Genomic DNA, 22,289 nt, shown 5'->3' with positions numbered 1-22,289 from the left:
TGCCCAGAGAAGAGCCCACTAAAGAAAATTAAGCAATAAAAAACAAGTACATTATTCTACTGCTCACAATTTTACCAGATTCTGGTATCACAGCCATGATTCAGCTCACAACATTCTTACATCTATTTTTTAGTAAAAGGTAACCTTCTCTCTTCATGAAAACACACAGCTGATTTCTTTACTTACAAGGGAAGGCAGGTTTCCACTCCAAGATTTAAATATACTGAACTCTGCAAACTACACCATGTACTTCTATCATTATGCTTTCAGGTTCCATTTTTATGCCTGGTGTATTAGGGAGAAGGCCTTCTGACTTCCTGATGATGCATTTAAATGAATAAAGGGAGCCACGGGGGATAGCTGGAGGCCTAAAAAATAGAGCACACTCAATGCTTTTATGAATACTTACATTTAATTAAAGAGCACCATATGCCACCAAAAGTACTGTTGGCTGGGTAACGTCCCTTTTAACAGATGTGATTACAGACATAGGGTAAATATTATGCAAAAAGACATAATAGTAGCGTAGCCCATTGGAAGGGAGAAACCTAGTAATACAAAAGCTACTCTAAACAGCAGTGTGCTGTTTGGCAAGGTTATAGACTTGCTCTGGAAATACCTACCTTTCAGCCTTGCATAGGAGGGTTTTTGAGCTCTTCAAGCTTCACCCTTTACATTTATCTTGAAAACATACATTGCTGTCCTACAAAGCACACAAATAAACTCTAGGTTTTATATTTTACCTCAGAAAGAGATCAGGAAGAACTGCAATTGACATTTAGTCCAAAACAACCTGCATCAGAAACTTCCAGTCCATTCATTCACTCATAAAGCATGCACACTTACCCAGCTGATTTCTGTATCCATCACCAATGAGAAAGTCCCTGGTAGGAGCTAGCCCTGGCAATCTGCACCTCAGTGGCATTTAAGAAAGCATTGGGACTATTCCAGATTATGCTGGACAGTTACCTCTCTGTTATGAGAGCCATTCTTCCAAATCCTGGTGGTCTTCCTTCCACTCTACCATAATGGGGATGGAGGACGATGAGATGGTTTACTGGAAAAGGAGAGGATCAGAAAACACTAACAGGAGATTGAAACAAACAAACAAACAAAAAAAAAAAAAAGAGGGAGAGAGAGAAAGAAAAGAAGAAGGTGAATGGAAAAGAAGTAAGGAAGAAAACACACTGGGAAATATTTAAAAGCTGCCTGGGCTTCACTCTTACTTCTTGCCATACAAATTGAAGGGCAACTACTGTTGTGTGAAGGAGGTATGTGTTAATGGAAAACTGGAAAGGTATGTAAAGCATTAATTCCTTATTTGTTTTTACTGCTATAATATCTGTAATATAAAAATATATATTTTCACCACATTTGTATCATTTATGTAATTTAATATTATGGACAACATAACTTTATATCCACCTCAGTTACTGCAAGATAAAGTAACTATTAACTGAATCAATATAGGCTAAAACAGACAAGCCACAGGTTTGGGAGACTGACAGTTGGAACTGTCAGGATGTAATATTTTCTGTAATTATTTTTTTTTGCTGGCATGGAAACACGCTTTCAGCTGCTCTTGGCTTCAGTAAGAGTTATGTCCGATTAAGGTAATAGAAAATCCTCCATTAACATCTATGGGTTGGCTAACATCCTCAGAAAATGGCTGTGGTTCAGCTAGTATATGTCTGACAAGAAAATAAGCTGAAGGAGGATGTCAAAACTACATCTGTCTGAAGATGAGAATGGATAAAAGTTATTAGTTTATTACGAAGAGAGGTGATGCTCCACTATCTTGACAGATGTAACCGTACAGTTTTTAACTCTGAAAGCAGGTCCTTCCTTAACAATATTATATTTATCAGGAACAAGCTGTGAAAAATCTTTTCATCAAATTCTTTGAAAAGATGACTAATCTCATGTAAAGAAAGAAATTACTGATGCAGACTGTCCTGATGTTAGCAAGCCTTCGGTACAGTACAGTCCCATTTTTTACTCAGAATACAGCCTACAAGAAAGTCTGTCTCATCTGAAACTCTAGGTGAGGGTTTGGGGAGCGGATTCCATCCCACTGTAACAGTGGAACAAGTCCGAGACCTCCTCATGCAATTGAATGCATATAAGTCCATGGGGCCAGATGATATCCACCCTAGGGTTCTGAAAGAGATGGCTGATGTGCTTGCTGAGGTGCTCTCCATCATATTTGAAAAAATCATGGCTGTCTGGTGAAGTCTCCAGTGACTGGAAAAAGGGAAAAATTACTCTCATTTTTAAAAAAGTGAGAAAGGAAGACCTGAGGAACGACAGGTCAGTGAGCCTCACCTCTGTGCCTGGGAAGATCATGGAACAGATCCTCCTAGAAGCAGTGTACAGTGTGTGTCAAAAAAAGATGGTGATCGAATGTCATTGAAGAGTAGAATAATAATTCAGTGGATTTGCAGTAAAGGAAATTTAGGTTAGATACTAGGAAAGTCTCAGTACACCACATAGTAATCCAGGGAGGTAAACCCTCGTAAAAATACTGAAATGTCAGTTAGAGGGTTTTATGGACAAGTTATTTTGACATGTTTAAGAAATACAAATGTTTCTGATACTTACTCAGAGGAAAGGCATTGGTTATACAGCTTCCTGAAAATCTTTCTCTCTTAGTTTCGTTCATTTCTTATAAAAATCAAAACACTGACAACAATATTTAAAGTAAGAACTACAGCTGTCCAGAGACTGTACCTAAGCAACCATCAGGTATAGTAGTACTACAGAGAAAAGCCACATGGCCTTGGGAGAGGATGAGGGGTTAAATGAAGAATGTTTTTTTTTGGCAGAGAAAAAAAATAATGATTCATCAGTTACAAAGAGCAGACCTCCAAATGGAACAAGTTACCAGAATGAACCAAACTGAACATTCATCTCGGCATTCTCCTCATTTACTTGCACAAAATGGCTGATGAAGTCAGGGAAAGAGTCTTTTCACTTCAGCACAAATTATGAATTTATAAACCAAGAGTATTCCATATTCACTGAGACAACAAACCAGAAACAAGGTAACAGTATCACCTTTTGTAAGCATTTTAAAATAGGTCTAATTTTTGCAAGCAAAATTTTCATATAAAATACACTTGCAGCCTGAAAGCTTCTCAGCACACTATGAACTTTTAGCAACGTACAGCAAATTACTTCAATTAAGTCTTTTTTTTTTTTTTTTTTTTTTTGCCTGACAGTGCTAACCTTTTTTTGTTAACCACTGACAGAACACTTGGTATTTAAGTAAATTTCCCTGAGTTGTGCTACAATATTGCCAATATCTAAAGTGGAGTAGATCCCCTGCATTATTTTTAATATTACTCTTTTGCCTAATAGTCTATAAACTATTTTTCTTGCTCCTGGCAAACAGGGAGTTAACTGAAGCAGCATCTCCTTCATTGCCCTCCTTTAAGTTGGCTGTAGGTGCCATTCTTTTGACCCTGTACCTTTCCAGTTGGCACTGGCTACGCTCAATCTACTGTGGAGTAGAGGAGGACTATCTAAATATTTCTGAGAAATAGGACTGTTTGGTAGTCGGACAATAGGACAACATTTCATTGCTTTTCCTGCTTCTCAATAGCCAGCACTGCTGTTTAACACAATTTCTCTTAGGTGTGTCACCATGACTTCTCCATCTCTCAGCTTTTCTTCCATCCTTTTTGCGTGCTTCTCTGTACTCAGATAGACAGTGCCACTAAGGTGCCCCCCTGCTACCTTCTGGTCAGTGTGCCAACCCACCTTTTCTAGACTGATTCTTAAGCTGTGATGAACTGAAAAGACAGTAAGCTACTCTGTCACTCTCATCACATAGAATTCATCACTGCCTTCAAACAGCTCCAGGGAAATCTACCAGCTCCAGCTGTCCTGTGTGTCCTCCATCAAGGGAATCTTGGGAAATGCTTATAAAATAAGGAACCTGTTTTCTAATTATGGGTTTGTTAAAACAAGGTGAAATCTTCGTTCTGTGGCTGCAAAATGGGAATCGTTAATCCCAGTGTAACTGGGATGCACTGAACTCTTCAGCACATCTGAAAGAGTGAATCTGTCAGTGCTTTGAAAATCATTTGTGGACCCTTAGAGAGAAAGCCCTGTTACAACTTCAAATGTTGGTATTATGATTCTCTGCCAAATGCACAAATAAGTACTAAAGAAAGATAGGAGAACACATCTCTGTAATGTCGTTGATTGTAACCCATTATCTGAGTACCCCTGAGTGCACTGTGCTTCTGAGATCTACTGATTGAAGAACAGTGCTAGATAATAAATGCTGTTGGAAGCCATTGAAAAACCAGCAGGTTGCCGTCATACAACTAACAATAGGCAAAAACAGATAATGCTACCAAGATAAAAGCAGCAGGAATGGAAGAAACTGTGTGGAAGAGATCTATAGAAGTGATGATGAAAGAAAATGGACACAAAAACTTTAAAATGTGTATTTTTCACTAATTTCTTGCAAGCCTTTCAATCTACAATAGAAGACACATGCTGCGGCAATAATTATAGATGATTATAGATCTACAGATGCCATGTTGTTTCTGTTGTTATAAACAATAAAATCGTCCATATACTCAAGACTGACAAAGACTGAAAAATAAAAGTCTTTGGATCCACACAAGTGTGCATACATGAAAAAAAAAAAAAAAGTCACTAGGTAGTCTATGAAATTACAATTACTCTGATTACCTCTCAGGCATATGTCCATGAGAGAACCACCAAATATTGACATGACAGGTAAAAATTTACATACAGGTTCATACCCAGAGAGCAGCCAGAGTGCTGTTCTAAGTCCATACCCCTTTCAATTCATATGATGTAAAGTTTATTTGATACCACACTGTACTTGAGTCCTCAGGGTATTCAGTACATTAAAGACACCTGCAGCTCTTCCTGTCTATCCTTTTTGTTTGATCTTCCTGACATTTTTGACTTCTATTCTTCCAAAGAGTCAAAGTACTCAACACACTTTTAAAATAAACACCAGACATCTCTAGGAGGGAAAGCCCTGACCAAGCCACTGCAAAGACGTTAAATGGATTCCTTTTATAAGTATTTGCTGTGGTAGAAGCTAGGGAGATTTCTGTGCTGAAACTCGTTAGTAGAGAATAAGGAGCAGCAGATGTCTTAAACTTTAAGTGACTGTAGAAGTTACTGAACAAACTGTTAACGCATACCCATTATTCCCTGAGAAGTTCTAGGAGAAATCAAGGATGATATAGGTGAGCTATCAGCAGTGGTGGGTAAGTGCCTGTTTAAAACTGTTTTTGTACCTCAGGTGTGAAAACCACACTGGTTTTCAAGAAAGACCTTTGGAACTCTAGGGTAAAGTACTGGTACACCTGCACTAGGCAAACTTGTAGAAATTCAAATAAAGAAATATGAGAACAGAATTACCCAATTCCTGGATAAATGCAATCTGGTTTGAAAGAGCCAGCATGACTCGTATGAACAGACATATTTGCTTGTGAATCTCTGAAGTGGTTAAACAAATATCATAAGGATAGTTTTTGTGGTTTCCTCTTGACTTACAGAAGTCAGTGTCTGAGCATCCTTCTTGGCAAGAGTGATAGGTCATAAGGAAAATGAAGAGGGGCCAAAATAAAAGTGGACTGTTACATTCTTTTATGGAAAATGTTCATACCAAAACCAACCGCAATTCAACAAAATGTTTTCACAATAGGTTCTGAAGCCTAGACTGAATTTCTGGTCAAACCCAAAATGTCTCAGCATTTTATCACAAACAAACACTCATATCACCATAGGGTTATTGCTTAGTCTAAAAATAACACTGAAAAATAAAAAAGAGGAAAAGAATATTTTTGAGCTTCAGATTTTACGTGGTAAAGAAACAAAGACTTCAATCTCCCCTATTCCTCAGTCGTTAAAATTTTAATTACAATTTAAAGCAAAAGAGACCTCATTTTCCCTTGATCATACTTCAGGATAAACTATTCAATTAATGTCCTGTAGCATATGTACAAATTGACTGTATAGTCTTGCCTCCATTACAGATAGATGTGCTATCATACTGATCAGCTTGTAAAGGCCTATCAGCATCCTCTATATAAATAAGGCCCACAATCTGAAAAGACAGAATTGAGGTTACATATTTTCAAACCAGCAGACATTTTTCAAACAGGAGACATTTGTTGGAATTATTTCCCCTAATTTCTATTTTATCAGTTTGCAGTTCTTTTATGCTACTGCCACAGCTTTTGGAACTTAAACATTCATGCTAGAGAAACAGCTGCCTATAGGGCAGTTTTCTAGCAAGGAAGGATTGTATTTACCTTATCATTCTAATGAGTAAAAAATCCCTTACAGTGGATTCCTCGTTCAAGAAAAAATGCAGATGATGTTCTGTGAAAACATTACATAAACTTCCCCAAGGCAAAACATTCACATTAACAAGATGAAATCATCTGCACAGGCTTAAAAACTCTTTCCCTGGTCTTACACAGTTGCAGGAAGTCTCCTGTGTAAATTAGCATTTGTTGATGCAGCGTCAGGGTTAAGCAGAAGGTCTTTGGTATATGCTACATTGCCAGGAAAAAACATGAAGGGCTGTTTGCCCTTCTCCCCTTCTGGGGAGAGGAAAAAAAAAAAAAGAATTTCAAGACAGTAGATGGCTACAGCTCATTACTGTGTAAATGTACAGCATGGAAAATGGAAAGTTAAATTAATCAGCATTCACTAGGAAGGCATACAGAGAATGATATACGTTCATGCCTCTTTATTTCATGTCACATTAACTGAGTAAAAGACAACAGACAGCACATGTTCAACTAACCATGGCTTTCACTAACAGTAGTGCATAAGCTGAAAATTTCTAAGATTTTCTTTCCTTTGCAGACAGAGTGTTGGAGAAGGTAGTTGCACACAGCCCCACACATGGCTCTCAGCACTGCTAATTTGCCCTTTCTTTTCTCTGCTTCACAGTGAATTATTTTCAACAAGGTTATACCAGGCTGTACCCCAATAAGTTTTGGATAAACTAGAGCTCAACTCTGCTTAACCAGCAATGCATTTTTTGACATTTGGATGCAAAGAAAAGTGAAAGCCTACATAAAGTGCCTGCCACACTTTTAATAAGTAATTTTAAGAGATTTAGTCTACTGACAGCAGTGTCACTTCTGGTGTGGACTTGAGTGTGTTGTAACTCTAGTACTCCTCTGAAAACCTGGACTTTTTATTCCCAGTACATCAAACAGGGACCTTGAAACTGAGGTACTGCAAATCCTCTTTACAAGCCATTAAAAGCAATTGAGGCATCATAGCTCATGCTTCTTTTATAGCATACAAGAAGAACCAATAGCTAAAATCTTGTATTATTTTTGCCTCAAACCTAATACAGCTGCATACCTGTGCATATTTTGCCACAGAACAAAATGCAGCTTTTGCATTAGTGCCACCCAGAGGGCTGTACTGGCTCAGGGCTGAGGTCAGCCTGCAGCAGGAGAGGCACAGAATCACAGCTTGGCCATCCAGAAACTTCTGAGTCCATCTGGTCCAACATCCTGCTCAAATAGAACCAGCTAGAGCAGGTGGCCCAGGACTGCACCCACACAGGCAGTGCACAACTGCACATCTTGCATCTGGAGCCTGCTGTCTATTTGCTGTTACTTGCGAAGGCAGAGAAGGAAATTGCACTGTGCTATAGCAGTACAAGGCAAGCAAGGATGTTGCAAAGTAATATCAAGAAGCATTAGCTAACCAAGAAGCAATAAAAAATAGCGTAACACATTTGAAATCGGGCACGTTAAAAAAAATCAGTATAGCCTTTACAATTGCCTTGATCACTAATATGAACTCCTTCACTTGCGGTGTCAGGATCAGTTACAAATTCGGGCATAAAATAAATGTTACACCGGCCAGTTTCTAGATGTAGATTTTGTCAAGTATGCTGCTCTGTATGTTTCCAGGTGAAAAATGACCTGTCAGCCAGCAAATGCTAGTGCATCAAACTGCCAGCACTGCAAGGGGAGTGGGCCGTGGCTAAGGCAGAGACAGCCTTGCACTGTCACCTCACAGCTGCTCCCAGCGCAACCTTGCTCTGCCCTTCTGGGATGTCAGTGTAGAGCAGCTCCTTAGCACTCACTTATCTGCACCTCTGTATGTTACACTGACTTCTCTGTTATTAATCGAGAAGAGCACACCAGGAGGCAGCTGTGAGCCATCTAAGTAATGGGATGGGAAAAGAATGGATTTGTTATGCAGCGTTTGTTTAAAAAGAACAAACGCTTCCATTTAAATACACTTCTGTTCCAAGTTTCAGGATGAGAGTATTAATGATATGGTTTCTAAAGATTCCCAATTTTCTACCAGAAATGAGGTTCAGCTGAATGGAGAGGTCGTGTGGAACTGGGTTGTGCCAGGCACAAGAGGAATAACCACTGTACTGGGACTGGTGAAGAGCAGCTGCTCACAGTGTTGTAGTTTAACCCAGCAGCAGCTCAGCACCACAGCCATTTTGCTCACTCTCCCATACTAGTGAGACAGAGGAGAGAATTGGAAAAAAAGGTAAAACCCATGGGTTGAGATAAAAACTATCTACTAAAACAGAGAAGGAAAGGGAAAAAAAAAAAAAACCAATCCACAATAATAGTGATAACTATATGTATGTCTATATATGCACTTACAAAATCAGTAATGCACAATGCAATTGCTCACCACCCACTAACTAGTCCCCAAGCCGTGGCTGTTACCCCAAATTTACAACTTCACATGATGCCACATACTACAGAAAATCTCTTCAGCCAATCTGGGTCAGCTCTCCTGGGTTTGTCCTCTCCCATCTCCTTGTGCATCCCCAGTCTCCTCACTGGCAGGGCAGTGTGAAGAGCTAAAACGTCCTTAGCACTGTGCAGCACTGTTCTGCAACAACTAAAACATTACCGTGTTATCAACATTCAAGGTCAGGCTGGACCAGGCTCTAAGCAACCTCATCTAGCTGTAGATGTCCCTGTTCACTGCAGGGAATTTGGACTAGATGGCCTTCTAGAGTTCCTTTCAAATCAAACAATTCCACAATTCCATGATTCTCCTAAATCCAAAACACACAGCAGACACTACGAAGAAAATCAGCTCTGTCCCAGCTGAAATCAGGACAGAGCACCTGTTCACAGAGCAGTGAACAGGATCCAGTCCTGTTAGACAGAGGTGAGCTGTGACCACTCTAGCAAGAACACAGTAGCACACAAAATTAACCTATTTCCCAAGACTGAAGACATTTTTCAGCAAAATTGCTCAGTGAAAAAAGATTAAATATTTGTTAATAAAAAATCTAACAGGCTTGATAATTTTGTATTTCTTTAACAGAAATACAAGTGAAAGCTCTGTAAGAAATATTTACTGACTCTTTGTAGAGCCACATTTCCAGTCAAGGACAAGCATGATTTTGAACTGCAGTCCTTGTTGGCTAAACAGAAAAGGCAGCAGGCAGAAAGGATTTTTCCCTCACCAAGCAGTGGGACTAACAAAGCCCAGTCCTCTCTGAATCCTTTGTCAACAGACTTCTTATAACCACAACTCCATGAATAGACACGCCCCATGTGATCCTGCTGTATGATGGGGACATACAACATACTAGCATTAGCACAGTGAGCAAATGTGAAGGCTGTGGGGCAACTGGTGTCCTACTGCCAGCTGGATGCCAGCCCTGCTCTGCTGCACATTGGCTTGAGTCCTACCTCCTGCCTGTCTCCTGCTGAGCCACAGTATTGGAGAGGGACTTGACTTGAATTCCCTGTGCCTCTTACCTGAACCTAAAGTTGGCTGACAGGGAGGGTAACATGGCAACTGTACAATCACATTTTTGGGAAATCTTATATAGGGCAAAGGTCTTTCCTAAATTAAATAAACAACCATAACAACAACACCAACAAAGAGACAAGCAACAACAACAAAAATGCAAACAAACAAAAAAGACCAACCAAGATTGCAGTCAACACATCTTGACCATGAAGACAGAAAAGTGGCACTAACAGCTCCTGTTTCCATGGAAAAGCTGTGATCAAGGGACTAGCAATAATCAGATGTTTTTTTCATTCTTTCAAAGTTATGAGACAAGAGAAATATCCACTGTAGCCCATATCTTGATGGTTTAAATAACAGTGGATAGGAAGCATTACTACCCAGTAAATAGTTTGATTTATAATTGGAAAGGTCTGCGCACTATTACTACTGCCAGAAGATTTTGCATGGGCAGATTAACATTCATCTGTACAGATAATTAAGAACAAAGCAGAGACATACATAACCAGTGTTGAACAGAAACACTTTGGCAATCAAGAATCCTGGAAGAGGACTACAAGTTGGCCAAGCACATCTTTATTTCACTGATGTTAATTTTTTATAAAGTTTAACATCCAGGAGATCAGAAATCCATTATTATCATGCCAAAATTCAAATAATCTGAACTAGTTGTAAGTAAAAAGAAAAAATGCAAGGCAGAGAGAATGGAAAGATTGTTCAGTCAGATAGAGAACTGGAATATAAATAAGCTACTTAGCATGGTTTATGCAAAATAGCTATTACTTTGTTAATGAGATTACAAGTTTGTTTGATAAAAGCAACCACAGCTCCAATACACTTAGATTTCCTAAGGTTCTTGGATTAGTAACACACAATGTGCTTATTAAAAAGTAATCACTTCTCTATATCAATAAAGCACATGAGTAATGATTTAGAAATTGCTGCAGAGATCCGAAATGTCACATCCACAGGGATTGGCTGCACACAGCATTCTGAGCAAGGCTGCAGCTCAGCTTTTGGAAGCACAGCCACTTTACTTTGGGAACAGGACCCTCCTATGGGTGCTCACCACCACCTTGTGTAACACATAGCCTGTGTCAGCACCACTGTGGATGCCCAAAGAGCAAAGCTGATCACAAAACGGATCCAGTTTAGAAATAACCTAGTTGCTATCTTCTCTGAAAGCTCAGAAACTTGCATCTTGTCAGATGGTTCAATAACTCGAACCAACTTAACAGGGTTTCAACTCTGAATCAGGGAGAAACATGAGGGTTGTACCTGAGCTGCTGTTCTACTCTGGAAGGCTCTGTCATCACCACCATGCCCTGAGCTAACTGCCACCTCCTTTCTATAATAATTACCGATATTTATGTATTTAAAAATGCCAAGTCTAAGTTTTGCTGCAATCTTTTCAGTGCTTTCTTTGGGAAAGAACAATTTCAGCTCTGTCAATGCAGCCATCATTTGGCTGACATGAGGGTTGGCCATTTGCCCTCATGGAACATGAATATTTTGGTTGGTGCCTAAAAGGCTCTCGAACACCTGTGGTAACCACTTTCTTTTTTTTACTGTGGTTGAGTCTTCACAGGCAAACCTCACTCCTTCCTCCTCAGCTTCAGTGGTGTTACACTGCTTTTAAGTATTCCTGAGCAGAGCTATCCAGAAAGATTTCTTCTGGAAATGGGGACTGAATTAAAACATTCAACAAAAAAATATTGATTAGCAAACACACATCTTCAAAGATGAGGAGTTTAATTTCTTCAACAAGGCAGATGTGATGCGCATTATGTCTAATGTTACTTGGCAGGTTTTGGAAATAAGAGTCATTTAAAGTTTGCATGAATTCATTTGTGTTCATATTTTATGTAAATAATCAAAATGATACAGATGAAATAAGACTTCTGGCGGCTTTAAAATTAATGTTCCTTAAATTCCATTTCATGGAAAATTAAATTTTTGTTCTGGTGCAAGTCAAAAGGAAAATTTTAAAATGGCAGAATTTCCCATGAGCCAGAAAGTGAGCCTCCAGAAGTTCAGCCGGCATTGCAGGGCCAGAGCACCATCAGGGGGATGAATCAGCTGCTTCTGTCAGGCTCTTAAGAAGTAGGGGGACATTTAGCGATGCTGAGGAACTCATCTATTTCCCAAAATACACCCAAGCTTCACAGATCATCCAGGAAAGCATATGTCCCTGCCTAACTAACCGATTCATGTCTGGCAGATTTTCCAGTTTTCTTTTGACTGTGGTAGACAAATATGCCCACATATTTGCACACAGTGGACACACAGTGTATCTACCATTCCAGCACAGGATTTGCCCAGGTGTAAAGCCCTGCAGGGTGAGGCAGTGCTGCTTCTGGCAGGGGGCATGGGTGGTATTATACAATGGAAGCTTTTAGTACACCATCTGGGCAGAGGCAGCTGACAGCAGAAGTGTAAATTTTATTGGTGTGACTTCACAGACATTCTGATTGTCTGCTTGCAATGAACTAGTATGGCACGAGCTGAACTGGCTTGCCCAAACACTTCATTCTGGGGGCATAACCTGTATCTCAAAAGTCATCCAGACTCAGATTTTGGAATTGCTAATGACAGAGATCCTGTTGAAAATAAAGTACCCTCACTATAAAAATATACTTAACCTTGTTTCTACCTACGTTTGTGCTCCCTCAACACAGAAGCTTATTTTTCATGTCAGCTGCCATTAGAAAAGTTTTACCACTCCCATAACTGTTATGTTCCAAAGTGACAGTCATCTTTTGAAAAAGAGATTGTACAAATGCAGAGGGCAGATAATTCTCCTATTCTTCCTTGGCAGAAGGTAACCAGTCAAAAGCTGTCTGCTCTGCAGTCCATTATCTATACAGCTCCAGAGCCCTTGGCTGTGACAAGCAAGGAAACTGTGTGTTCCATCATCTTCTGTGCCTTCTGTGCATATGATAGAGCTTATATCTCAAGCACACAAGGAAAACCAATTAAATAATCCAAGTAACTGCTTTGCCCTACTATGCAGGTATTTAGTCGCCATTAACTTCATTGTGAGCCACGCACGTGTTTATCAAAGAGAAATACTCCTGTGGCTCATTCTGCAATGCCATAGCACTTAGAATTAGGTCACAGATTTTTCTCATTTCACCATAAATTCCTGCTTGCTCAGTAATTATTACCATAATTTTTTAAGAACACTGTTTAGAGAGGACTTTAAAAAAGGATCCAGAATGATCAAAATGTTGCAATGGAACACCAGCATTCAGAATAGTCTAAAAAAATCTGAATTAACTTTGCATGTACAAAAAGAGTTTAAGGAATTTACTGATTGCAGCTGACAGTTATGTATACAAGGAGAGAGTTATCTGGCAACAGATGGCCCTACAATAATATTAATATCCTCTGTGCTTTTCATCAGAAAGCACTTTATGAATGAGGTCAAATGTAGTGGGAAGAGGCAGAATCAGATATAACATTTAGAAGCTGAAACTAAACAAATACAAGCAAAAAGTAAGTCACACTCCATTTGTTCTATTTATCAAAACAGCAGATGAATAATATAACAAGGAATCTGTCTGAAACATGACATTCTCCATCACTTATTGTCACAAAGGGAGGATCTCATGCTAGATATGTTACAGTTCAAATAAAATAAAATCTTAAAATAAATGTTATTTGAGGTTGTTTGCCTTTTTGATACAGTACATGAAGAATACAAAGTGAAAACAGAAATACTTATTTTCCTTGAAAATTTATGATTCTACTGCATTTCCTATCATATCCAGCCTAACTGCTAGAAACTCCAGCCTAAATCTTACTCCCCACTACAGAGCATCCAGAGAGATGCTATTAAAATGGTAATTTTCACATTGAGCTCACAGTTCCATTTTAGATTTGGTAGGTATTAAATAAATAAATTCCTCTGCAACTCTCAAATGTACATGAAACAGAACAGATTTTTTTGTCCACGTCATAACAACCTGCTGAGGACACAATACCATAATGCTTAATGCTACCTGATGCCTTCCTTAAGTAGTCATCAGATTTGATATGTCAAAGACTGGAAGATTGGTAGACTTACCTGATCTCTGACAACCTGAAGCATGTCTCTGCAGGGTTAAGCATACAGGCAAGTCAAACACCGAGATCCTGCAGTGTTCCCAGGTGAAGTCAAGATGCCAAGTCTACTAAGCCGATGGCTTTAGAAACCTGAAAGTGTGGAGAAGTGATGTATTACAGCTACTCTTCCTTTTAAACCTGCCTGTGCAACCTACATAACACTTCTGCAATAAACTGCTGACCAGATAGGAAAAACTGAATACACAGAACACCCCAAACCCAGTGACTTGCTGGAATGTTTAAAAGGTTACTGAATTCTTTGGTATGTTCAGCCCCAAAAACCACATAATTTTGTCTTCTCTAAAAAAGAAGAAACTGAATGTCATGATTCAGCAGCCTCACTTTAGAAAAAAAAATTGTGCTGCTGCAATATCCATTCTCTGAACTTTTACCTGCCTCAATGGTTTGAGAACTCTTCAGAGCAGTGACTACTTGTTTGCCTGTGTGGTTTGACCTGTGTGTGTGACAGGGTTCTCACTTTGATTGAGTAATTTAGGCTTACTGTAAAATCAATAATATGTCTGGAAAGAAGATGCTTATTATTCAGAATGACCTGTACAATGTTAGCGGATGATACTCTATGAGGCTCAAAAAGAAGCAGCTTATACTGAGCCAATATATGTAAAGGTTTGGAAGCCCAGCACTACTCTAAGAAGCACTTTTAAACTCCATGGCTGAGTAACTTTGCAAGTGAACTCCAGTCGTATTAGGAATCACAGGCCTATGCAAACAAATCAAAGTCCAAAAAGTGATAATGGTCTGAGCAAAGGGCAGAATGTGAATACAGAAAAAAAAGGAAGAAAGCAGGATAAATAGGTTCTACACTTAGAGATCTGAAGGAACTTATTCAGCTAGGTTGTTGCAGAAGAAATGAGCATAATTTACATAATTTCGGTGTTTGCAAGGGAGCTGCCTGGATATTTTATCTTTGGCTGGATCTTCATGCCTGTGACTTTACTCCTACTGCTGCTCATTGTCTATTTCAGGATCCAACTATCAAAAGGTGAGTCAGAATTTGGGGAGAAAGAGTGGGTAGGCAGACAAAACTTCTCATTTAACAGTCTGCTTTCAGGCTTGTACTATTAACTAAACTGAAGAGAACAGTGATCATAATTTTCTGAAGCTGTATGCATTTTGGGTCATTTTCCAATTTGAAAAATACTGTAAGAATATGTTTAGAATTTGGATTTAATCCTCACTTATAACTCCATAGTTTTGCCTATGCCGAAGCCTGTCACAGAGCTCATATCTGTCATATCAGAACTCATTCCTTCAGCTCTTTCAAAACCCTTTCCTTCAGACACTGGGCTAAGCTTGTTCCTGAAATCAGCTGCATTTTGACCTTTCCTCCTCAGAGAGTGTTGAAGGAGATAAGATCGTACCCTAGATTCCCTCAGTAAACTTCACATGCTTCTTGGTATAGCTTGATGCAAATCCTGTGTAGGACAAACATTCATGAGGCAGCTACTGTAGATTACAGATCCAGCAGCTCCCCCATGATCTCAAATGTGGACTTGGCTAAGTCAATTCTGACCACAGGGCTCTGCAGGCAAATCAAGACCTGGTGACAGTTAGACATCAGCTGCTATGAAACAATACTGAGATAACACTGCATTCATTTTTACATGACATTTCTCTTGCTTTCCTACTCCAGCCAAGACTGAGCAAAATAGGAAGAGGAGATGGGATACAGATCCCATGGGTTTGGGTATTTTGCTGAGGTTCAGAAAATATTTTCATTAAATCAAAAGAAGCCACCTGGAAAACCTCATGGACATTCCCGGTCATGCTGTGTGATCAGCCACTGAAACAGCCTGGCCTTTAGCTTTGGATCATAATTTCCTAAATTTTCTACGAATAACAATCAAGTTTTCAAGAGAGAGGTGAATGATCTGGCTGGCAGACTATTTTGTCAAAGGAATATTTCTTCCTTCTCCCTTTCCTAGATGAGAAGCGTGAAAGAAAAGATACCCCTGACTGTCCAGTGATCCAGGGAAGGAAATTCTCACGATTGTCCAGGGTAGGATTCTTAGGAGAGTGAAAGATTAATTCCTGTCTGCCCTAATCTGTTTGGGCATCACTGTCCCAGCTTTACCACCAAGGGCTTCCTTTGCTTGTCCTGAGTCAGCCAGAGTCCAGCCCATCACTCAAGTCTCAGACAGCTGACATAGACCATGGTAAGCAGTTCCCCCTGAGCAGGTGAGCTGAGTCAGCTCCAGACCATTAGGCAAGCCACATAACCAATAGATAAGCCTGGAAAGAGATTCCTTTAAGTGCCAGCAGCCACTCTCAGCAAAGCCTCAGAAATTCAGTAAACCTCAGTACTCATTTATTTAGGCTGTGTTAAAAATAAATGACCCAAATTTGCATTATTACAAGCAAAGCTGCCTTGCTTCGTTGTCAAATGAGCACTTTGTTTTTCTCTAAGAAGCAAGAGAGAGTATCCATTTAAATCTATCAAAATAGATAGCATCATCCCCTTAAGATTTCTTAAAACTAGAACTAACAAAGTAAACAGCAATATTTTGAACAATTAGCAATGACAAGAAAAGATACTGTCTTGTGACAAAGTTCTTTATAGTAGCTAGACTTTTTTTCCTCTCCTCTCCACTTTTTTTCCCCCTTAATTTTTCTACTGGTCTCTAATTATTCTCCAAGCCTCTCATGACGCTGTCTTGTTCTGAAAAAGCAAGCATATGGAGGTGGACATTGTGTTTCTGTTCTGTCTGTACTACAAGCTGTGTAGGAAGGATCAGGACAATGATAAAGGCTGTCATGACACAGCCACATATTCAAATATTCAGAAGACATGAACTAGCACTCTGCTTTGCACTGGTGCAGTCCCACATCAATCAGTGTGTGTGATTAGGCACCATAACATAGGATATAAAAGTATTACAGAGCATCAAAGGAGGGCAGCCAACATTCTGAAGGGTTGAGAGGGCAAGACATGTGAGGAGCTGCTGAGGTCCCTTGGTTTGTTCAGCCCAAGTAAGAGGAGGCTGAGGCCTACAACTCCTCATGAGGGGAGCGGAGGGGCAGCGCTGAACTCTGCTCTTTGGTGACAGCAAAACAACATGGAGTTGTGTCAGGGGAGGGTCAGGATGGTTTTAGGAACAGGTTCTTCACCAGAAGGCAGTGGGCAGGGAACAGGCTGCCCAAGGCAGTGAGCACAGCCCCAAGCTGCTGGAGTTCAAGCAGCATTTGGACAATAGTCTCAGACATAGGGTTTGAATTTTGGGTGATCCTGTGTTGAGCCAGGAGTTGGACTCAGAGATCCTTGTATGTCTTTTCTAACTCAGGATATATACTGATTCTATGCTCTTATTGTAGTTGTTGAAGGATTTTATTCTGTCTGAAAGGCGGTAGAGGCAAAAGAGAATAGTGTCTTTCTTTCAGTGACAGCAGTTTGTGTCAGAGATTCATTAGAAATAGGCATGGTCACTGTTTTGCATTCAGAAGACTTAAAGAAACATGCAAGCCAATACTAGTGTGCCACTCATGCATCTTCAATTTAATAAGCTTTTACCAATTAATGTTAGCTCCTTTTCTTTTAAAAATTCATCTTATGTATTTTTTTGTTGCTTGATTTATTTTCCAGTTGATAAGGAGCTGGCCATGCTGTATGACCCCAGAAACACCCTCCCAAATTACGACATCAATCAGCAGAAACCATGGAGATCTCGGAAAAAAGCAAGCACATAGGGAACTGAATGACATTAAAGGGAGTCTCAAGCCTCAGGACACAAGGTTACAACCAGTGCTCAGCTCTTCAGGTTTAAATATAACCAGCTGTAGATAAATATCATAGAGGAGAACAAAATGGAAAGAAGCTAGTGGCATGCTGTACAAATAAAAGAGTTGCTGCCATTCAAAAAGACCTCATAGCAGTTTTGCTCTCTCACATGTAGCCAAGTGATCAGTACTTTCATCAGCTCATCAGACACCAGAGACCTCCTGCAACGTACTGCATCAGTTTGTTTATGTGGCGCAGGATCCGGCAGGAGAGAAAGCACCTTGCTCACCAGTCCTTCACCAGCCTACAGAGAAGTACACTCAATATTTAACAAGCTCCTGGGAGAGCTGAGCTACATATAATGCAGGCAGTCATATTACATTGAAAATGCAAAAATAATAAGTTCATACCAAGCAATGACATCGAGAAATTGAGAAGGGTGATGGGGGGGAACTGACTTATTTTTATCAGGTTGTATGCTTTGTGAAAGATTGTAGGTTTTCTAAAGTATGGAAACAAAATATGACTGATGGGAAACAGAAGGACACTGTTGATCTTGCCAAAGTTTGAAAAAATGGAATGTTGTAATCAGTATTTTTCCAAACACTTATTACTTTATTCTAAGGACAAATCTTGAATAAATTCTTACAAAAAGAATTAACGAATAAAAAACTCTCCAAGTGTGGACGTGTGTGTCTCATATACTCAGAAATCCCTCTCCCCTTCCTGGAAGAATAATGCTCCAAAGGCAGTTCTTAAATCAGAAATATGCTCTCTATCACCCAGTTGTTAAGTAAACCTTACTTTCACAACATCAAATTGATATATCGGGACATTAAGGAGCATATTCTTCCTTACCTCTCTGACCTGGGCTTTTACGTTACCCTGCAGATATAGCACAACATAGCCCAAAATAGAGTATGCTTTTCTTAAAACCTAGCACATCCAGACAATAAAGGTAGAGAGTCTCAAAAGCTCTCAATATTGGCCTGCTCCTACCTTTAACAAACTCTGTTGTTAAGTGCTGGCACTAAGTAGCCAAAATAACACTGCTTTCCTCAAAAGATGCATCCTGACCTCATGAAAATAGTAATGACAAAAAAAAAGTGATGTTTCATTTAACTTTAATGTTTCTAAACTTGAATTTATGTCATTAGGTATTTAATGTTCACTAATGATAAATCAAGATAGTTACCACAGTGTCAGTAATGTATTTATGAATACTTATGTGACACAAAGTTTGAGAGACGAAAGTGTAATACATAAATATTCTTAAGAAGAGCACAGCTCACACAGCTATTATCAACCATATAAAGAACATAGTCATCTAAATGAACCTACATTAAAGTCTGTTCTCCTGGTAATGCAGATAATGATGTCTCCAGGATTAGTGTTCCTGTAAGGTGAAAATGAAACACACCTCTATCAGTAGAGATCCTAAAGTTAGAGTCAGGTATGCATCTAAGCAGAGAGATCTGAAAGTTTGATTCTAATGATCTGCTTACAAAAACAGAGAGAGGATAACAGCTTCAAAGGAGAGAGGACACCTTCCAGTTTTTGAGTATTCGTCCCTGCTGTAATCTTTATCCATATTTCTCTTGGCAGGAAAGATGATCTATCTGGTAGAAGTGGTTCATAGGCAGGGTTCCACACACAGTTCACTTTTGAGATCTCAGGTTGTAAATGGTGTGGGTCAGTTGTTGTAAATGGTGTGGTCAAACAGTTTTTGTTTGTCATCTGAATGGATACAGAGTAAGAACCACATCCTGCTTGGTGTCCTTACTCAGTGCCCCTCACCATAGGTTTCACTGAGAATACCTGATGAGATATATTTATTTTTGACAGAGAAAAATCATGCTTAGAGATAATGGATAATAAAAAATGCAAATGGTTCCCTGTCTTCTGCAGTAGGATATTCAAAGAGATCAGGTTCTTCAGCATTATGTATATGTCAATTTTACACAAAATTGTTATTTTACATTAAAGAAACATGCTGCTGGCATAAAAGCAGTGACTAATGCCAAAACCAAAGATAAAAGCAATTTACCCTCTCCACTCCAACCCTTTAATTTCAAATACCCATTCCCACCCCACCCCAAGAATGACTTGCCTAGACCACATGTAAAGATACAGAATCAAAGTTTAGTAAGCCTTATTACAACACAAAATTTTGTTGATTTCACAAAATGTCAGAGATATAAAATGTTATATATGATATATGATAAATGATATATATATATATATCACTCTTAAAGAGTACTCTTCTGGAAAATGTATTAGAGGGATAATAACAATAAGGAAAATATTATATAGATATTAAATGAGGATTATAACAGAAAACTACTAGGATCCCTTCACCACAACTGCTGATTAAAACGTAGGAGGATCTGTCACTCAAGACTCAGTTACAAGACATGAAAATCTTCAGGTCTTGCTGTTCTGAGTTTCATTACTGAATAGTGTCAAGAACCTCCTGTACTGATGCTATTGGCGTGAAAAATGTCACGATATCTTACTTTGTTTCTCTGAAAAGGGAAAAATATACATTTAAATATCACTACAGAGCAAAATCTTTAAGAAGCAAATAGCAAATGTATAGAACAAAAATCTGCTGAGGCAGATAAAGAAATACAACAATAGGTCTTTGAAAACCGATGAAAGCTGTAAGAGTATTTAGGAAAAGTATTACTTTCTAGTACAGTACTTATTCTATTTTTATACACATCCTTAGGCAACAATCAGTAGCAGGATTGTGGGAGAGTTAGTCATTTAGCCATTCATATACACACCTCCAAAAATATCACTGGATTTCCTTCATGCTAAACAGAATAAGTTAATGCTACACAAGCATTAGCAATACTGCTAATACCTAAATTATACAATTATACAAGTACATTTCCCAAGTGTAATATAAGAGAAAGAAAAAAAAAAAAAAAGTGAAATCAAGCAAAAATATAACAAAGCAGCCTGAAAAATCATAACAGTTTCACATCTGGAGTGAGGTCAACAGTGTGGGATATCAGCTGCTCCAAGTAGCCCATGTTCATTGTAAACATGCCTAAAGCTAAGAAGCTCCTGGTGCATCCTGGTCAAGGGTACAGTTAATTGTCACTCTGATCTCTATTGCATTTTATTCCATCTAGCTGATTTCTTCCATGACTAAATTAAAGTTCCTGTTCAGCCTAAGTTGTTAAAGAGAAGAATATGCTGCTAATTATTTTGGAAGCAACTGAAAAACACCTGAAAGACAATGCGGTCATTAGTTGCAGCCAACATGAGTTTATGAGGGGAAAGTCCTGTTAAACTAACCTACTCTCCTTTTATCAAAATGTTACCCATCTAGTCCACAAAGGGAAGCCTGTTGATGTAATCTTTTAGAATTTCAGCAAGGCTTTCAACACTGTTTCTCACACAGTATCCTTCTGGAGAAAACATCCAGAACACAGTTAGAAAAAACATAACGTAATGAGTGAACTCAAAGAGTTCTGGTAAATGGGATTACATCAGGCTGCTGGCCAGCCACTAGCAGAGTTGTAGGGCTCAATTTTAGGGCCAATTCTCTTCAACGTTTTCATTAATGACTTGAATATACAACTTCAAGGTATACTAAGTAAGCTTGTGGAAAATTATTAATTGTAAATAAATGACTCCCTCTAGGGCAGAGAGGCCTTCATGAATGAGAGGGTTGGGCAATCACCAATCACTCGAAGTTTAATGGGAGTAAGTGCCAGATTCTGCATCTGGGACACAGCAACTCTGAATGTAGGTACAGACTGGGGGTGAGAGGCTGGAGAACAGTCCTGGAGGAGCCAATCTAGTGACTCTGGTTGACAAGAAGTTGTATCTGAAATAGCAGTGTGCAGCCGAAGTGCCAGCCGTACACTGGAGTGCATCAGGCCCAGCACCGACAGCCTGGCAGGGGGAGGGATTTGTCCCACACTGCTGTCCCACCTCAAGCCGTGTGTATAAGAAAAAGAAAATAAAAGTATTACAGAGCATTCAAAGGAAGGCAGCCAACATGCTAAAGAGTCTGGAGTACAAGACATGAGGAGCAGTTGAGATCTCCTGGTTTGCTCAGCTCAGAGCAAAGGAGGCCAAAGGGAGACCTCATGGCAGCCTGCAGCTCCTCAGGAGGGAAGCACAGGGGCAGTGCTGTGTGCTCTGGTGACAGTAACAGGGCCTGAAGGAACAGCATTGAGCTGTGTCAGGGGAGAGGCAGCTGGGTGTTAGGAAAAGGCTCTTCACCAAAGGGCGGTGGGCTGCCCAGGACAGTGGGCATGGCCCCAAGTGTCGGAGTTCAGTGCTTTCAGACATAGGATTTGAATTTTGGATGGTTCTGTGCGGAGCCAGGGGTTGGACTCAATGATCCCTGTGGGTCTCTTCCAACTCCGGATATTTTACAAAACACTGTATTGCAATTGCTTACTGCATTGAGCAGTATCTATATATTTAAACTACACCTTGTTGACAGAGTTGCTTGCTTGTCCTTTACGAAGCCTTAATCTTTTATCTTAATCTAGCAAAGTCCTGGAGTACAATTCTAACATTTATTTTGAACCCTTGGGTGAGCACAATTAAAAAGATTTATTAAATGTTTTGGTATAGAATCCACATGAATCACTTCTCTCTAACAATATTTAAGCTGAATTATTTAATCAAATATCTTCTCCAG

General features: G+C 39.4%; 1 protein-coding gene and 1 long non-coding RNA gene across 4 annotated transcripts; one reads left to right on the top strand and one right to left on the bottom strand.

The window, feature by feature from the left end:
* Positions 1 to 263: 263 nt before the first annotated feature.
* Positions 264 to 19,699, bottom strand: LOC149919046 (uncharacterized). 3 transcript variants are annotated; one of them, XR_016464739.1, is made up of 5 exons: positions 19,123 to 19,699; positions 18,959 to 19,013; positions 13,844 to 13,971; positions 970 to 1,083; positions 264 to 368 (listed from the first exon to the last, which is right to left on the bottom strand). It is a non-coding gene; the product is annotated as an uncharacterized LOC149919046 (long non-coding RNA). The 3 variants fall into 3 exon arrangements; XR_016464737.1 differs by having other exon boundaries at positions 18,959 to 19,699; XR_016464738.1 differs by having other exon boundaries at positions 970 to 1,057; positions 18,959 to 19,699.
* On the top strand, positions 14,663 to 18,240 carry SMLR1 (small leucine rich protein 1). Its single transcript, XM_090136691.1, has 2 exons — positions 14,663 to 14,884; positions 17,483 to 18,240. The coding sequence occupies exons 1-2, from the start codon at positions 14,752 to 14,754 to the stop codon at positions 17,584 to 17,586; spliced, it is 237 nt and encodes a 78-aa protein (XP_089992817.1). The 5' UTR covers positions 14,663 to 14,751; the 3' UTR covers positions 17,587 to 18,240.
* Positions 19,700 to 22,289: the final 2,590 nt, after the last annotated feature.

Source organism: Phasianus colchicus, chromosome 2, assembly GCF_987193195.1.
Source record: "Phasianus colchicus chromosome 2, bPhaCol1.hap1.1, whole genome shotgun sequence".
Classification (NCBI taxonomy): domain Eukaryota; kingdom Metazoa; phylum Chordata; class Aves; order Galliformes; family Phasianidae; genus Phasianus; species Phasianus colchicus.
The sequence above is the reverse complement of the archived record's forward strand: the minus strand, read 5'-3'. Positions and strand labels throughout refer to the sequence as shown.

Excerpts from the sequence above, each read along its gene's own strand:
- SMLR1 (XM_090136691.1), top strand. The coding sequence starts at position 14,752 with ATGAGCATAATTTACATAATTTCGGTGTTTGCAAGGGAGCTGCCTGGA. Across the intron at positions 14,885-17,482 it reads CAGGATCCAACTATCAAAAG|TTGATAAGGAGCTGGCCATG; the intron begins GTGAGTCAGAAT and ends TTTATTTTCCAG.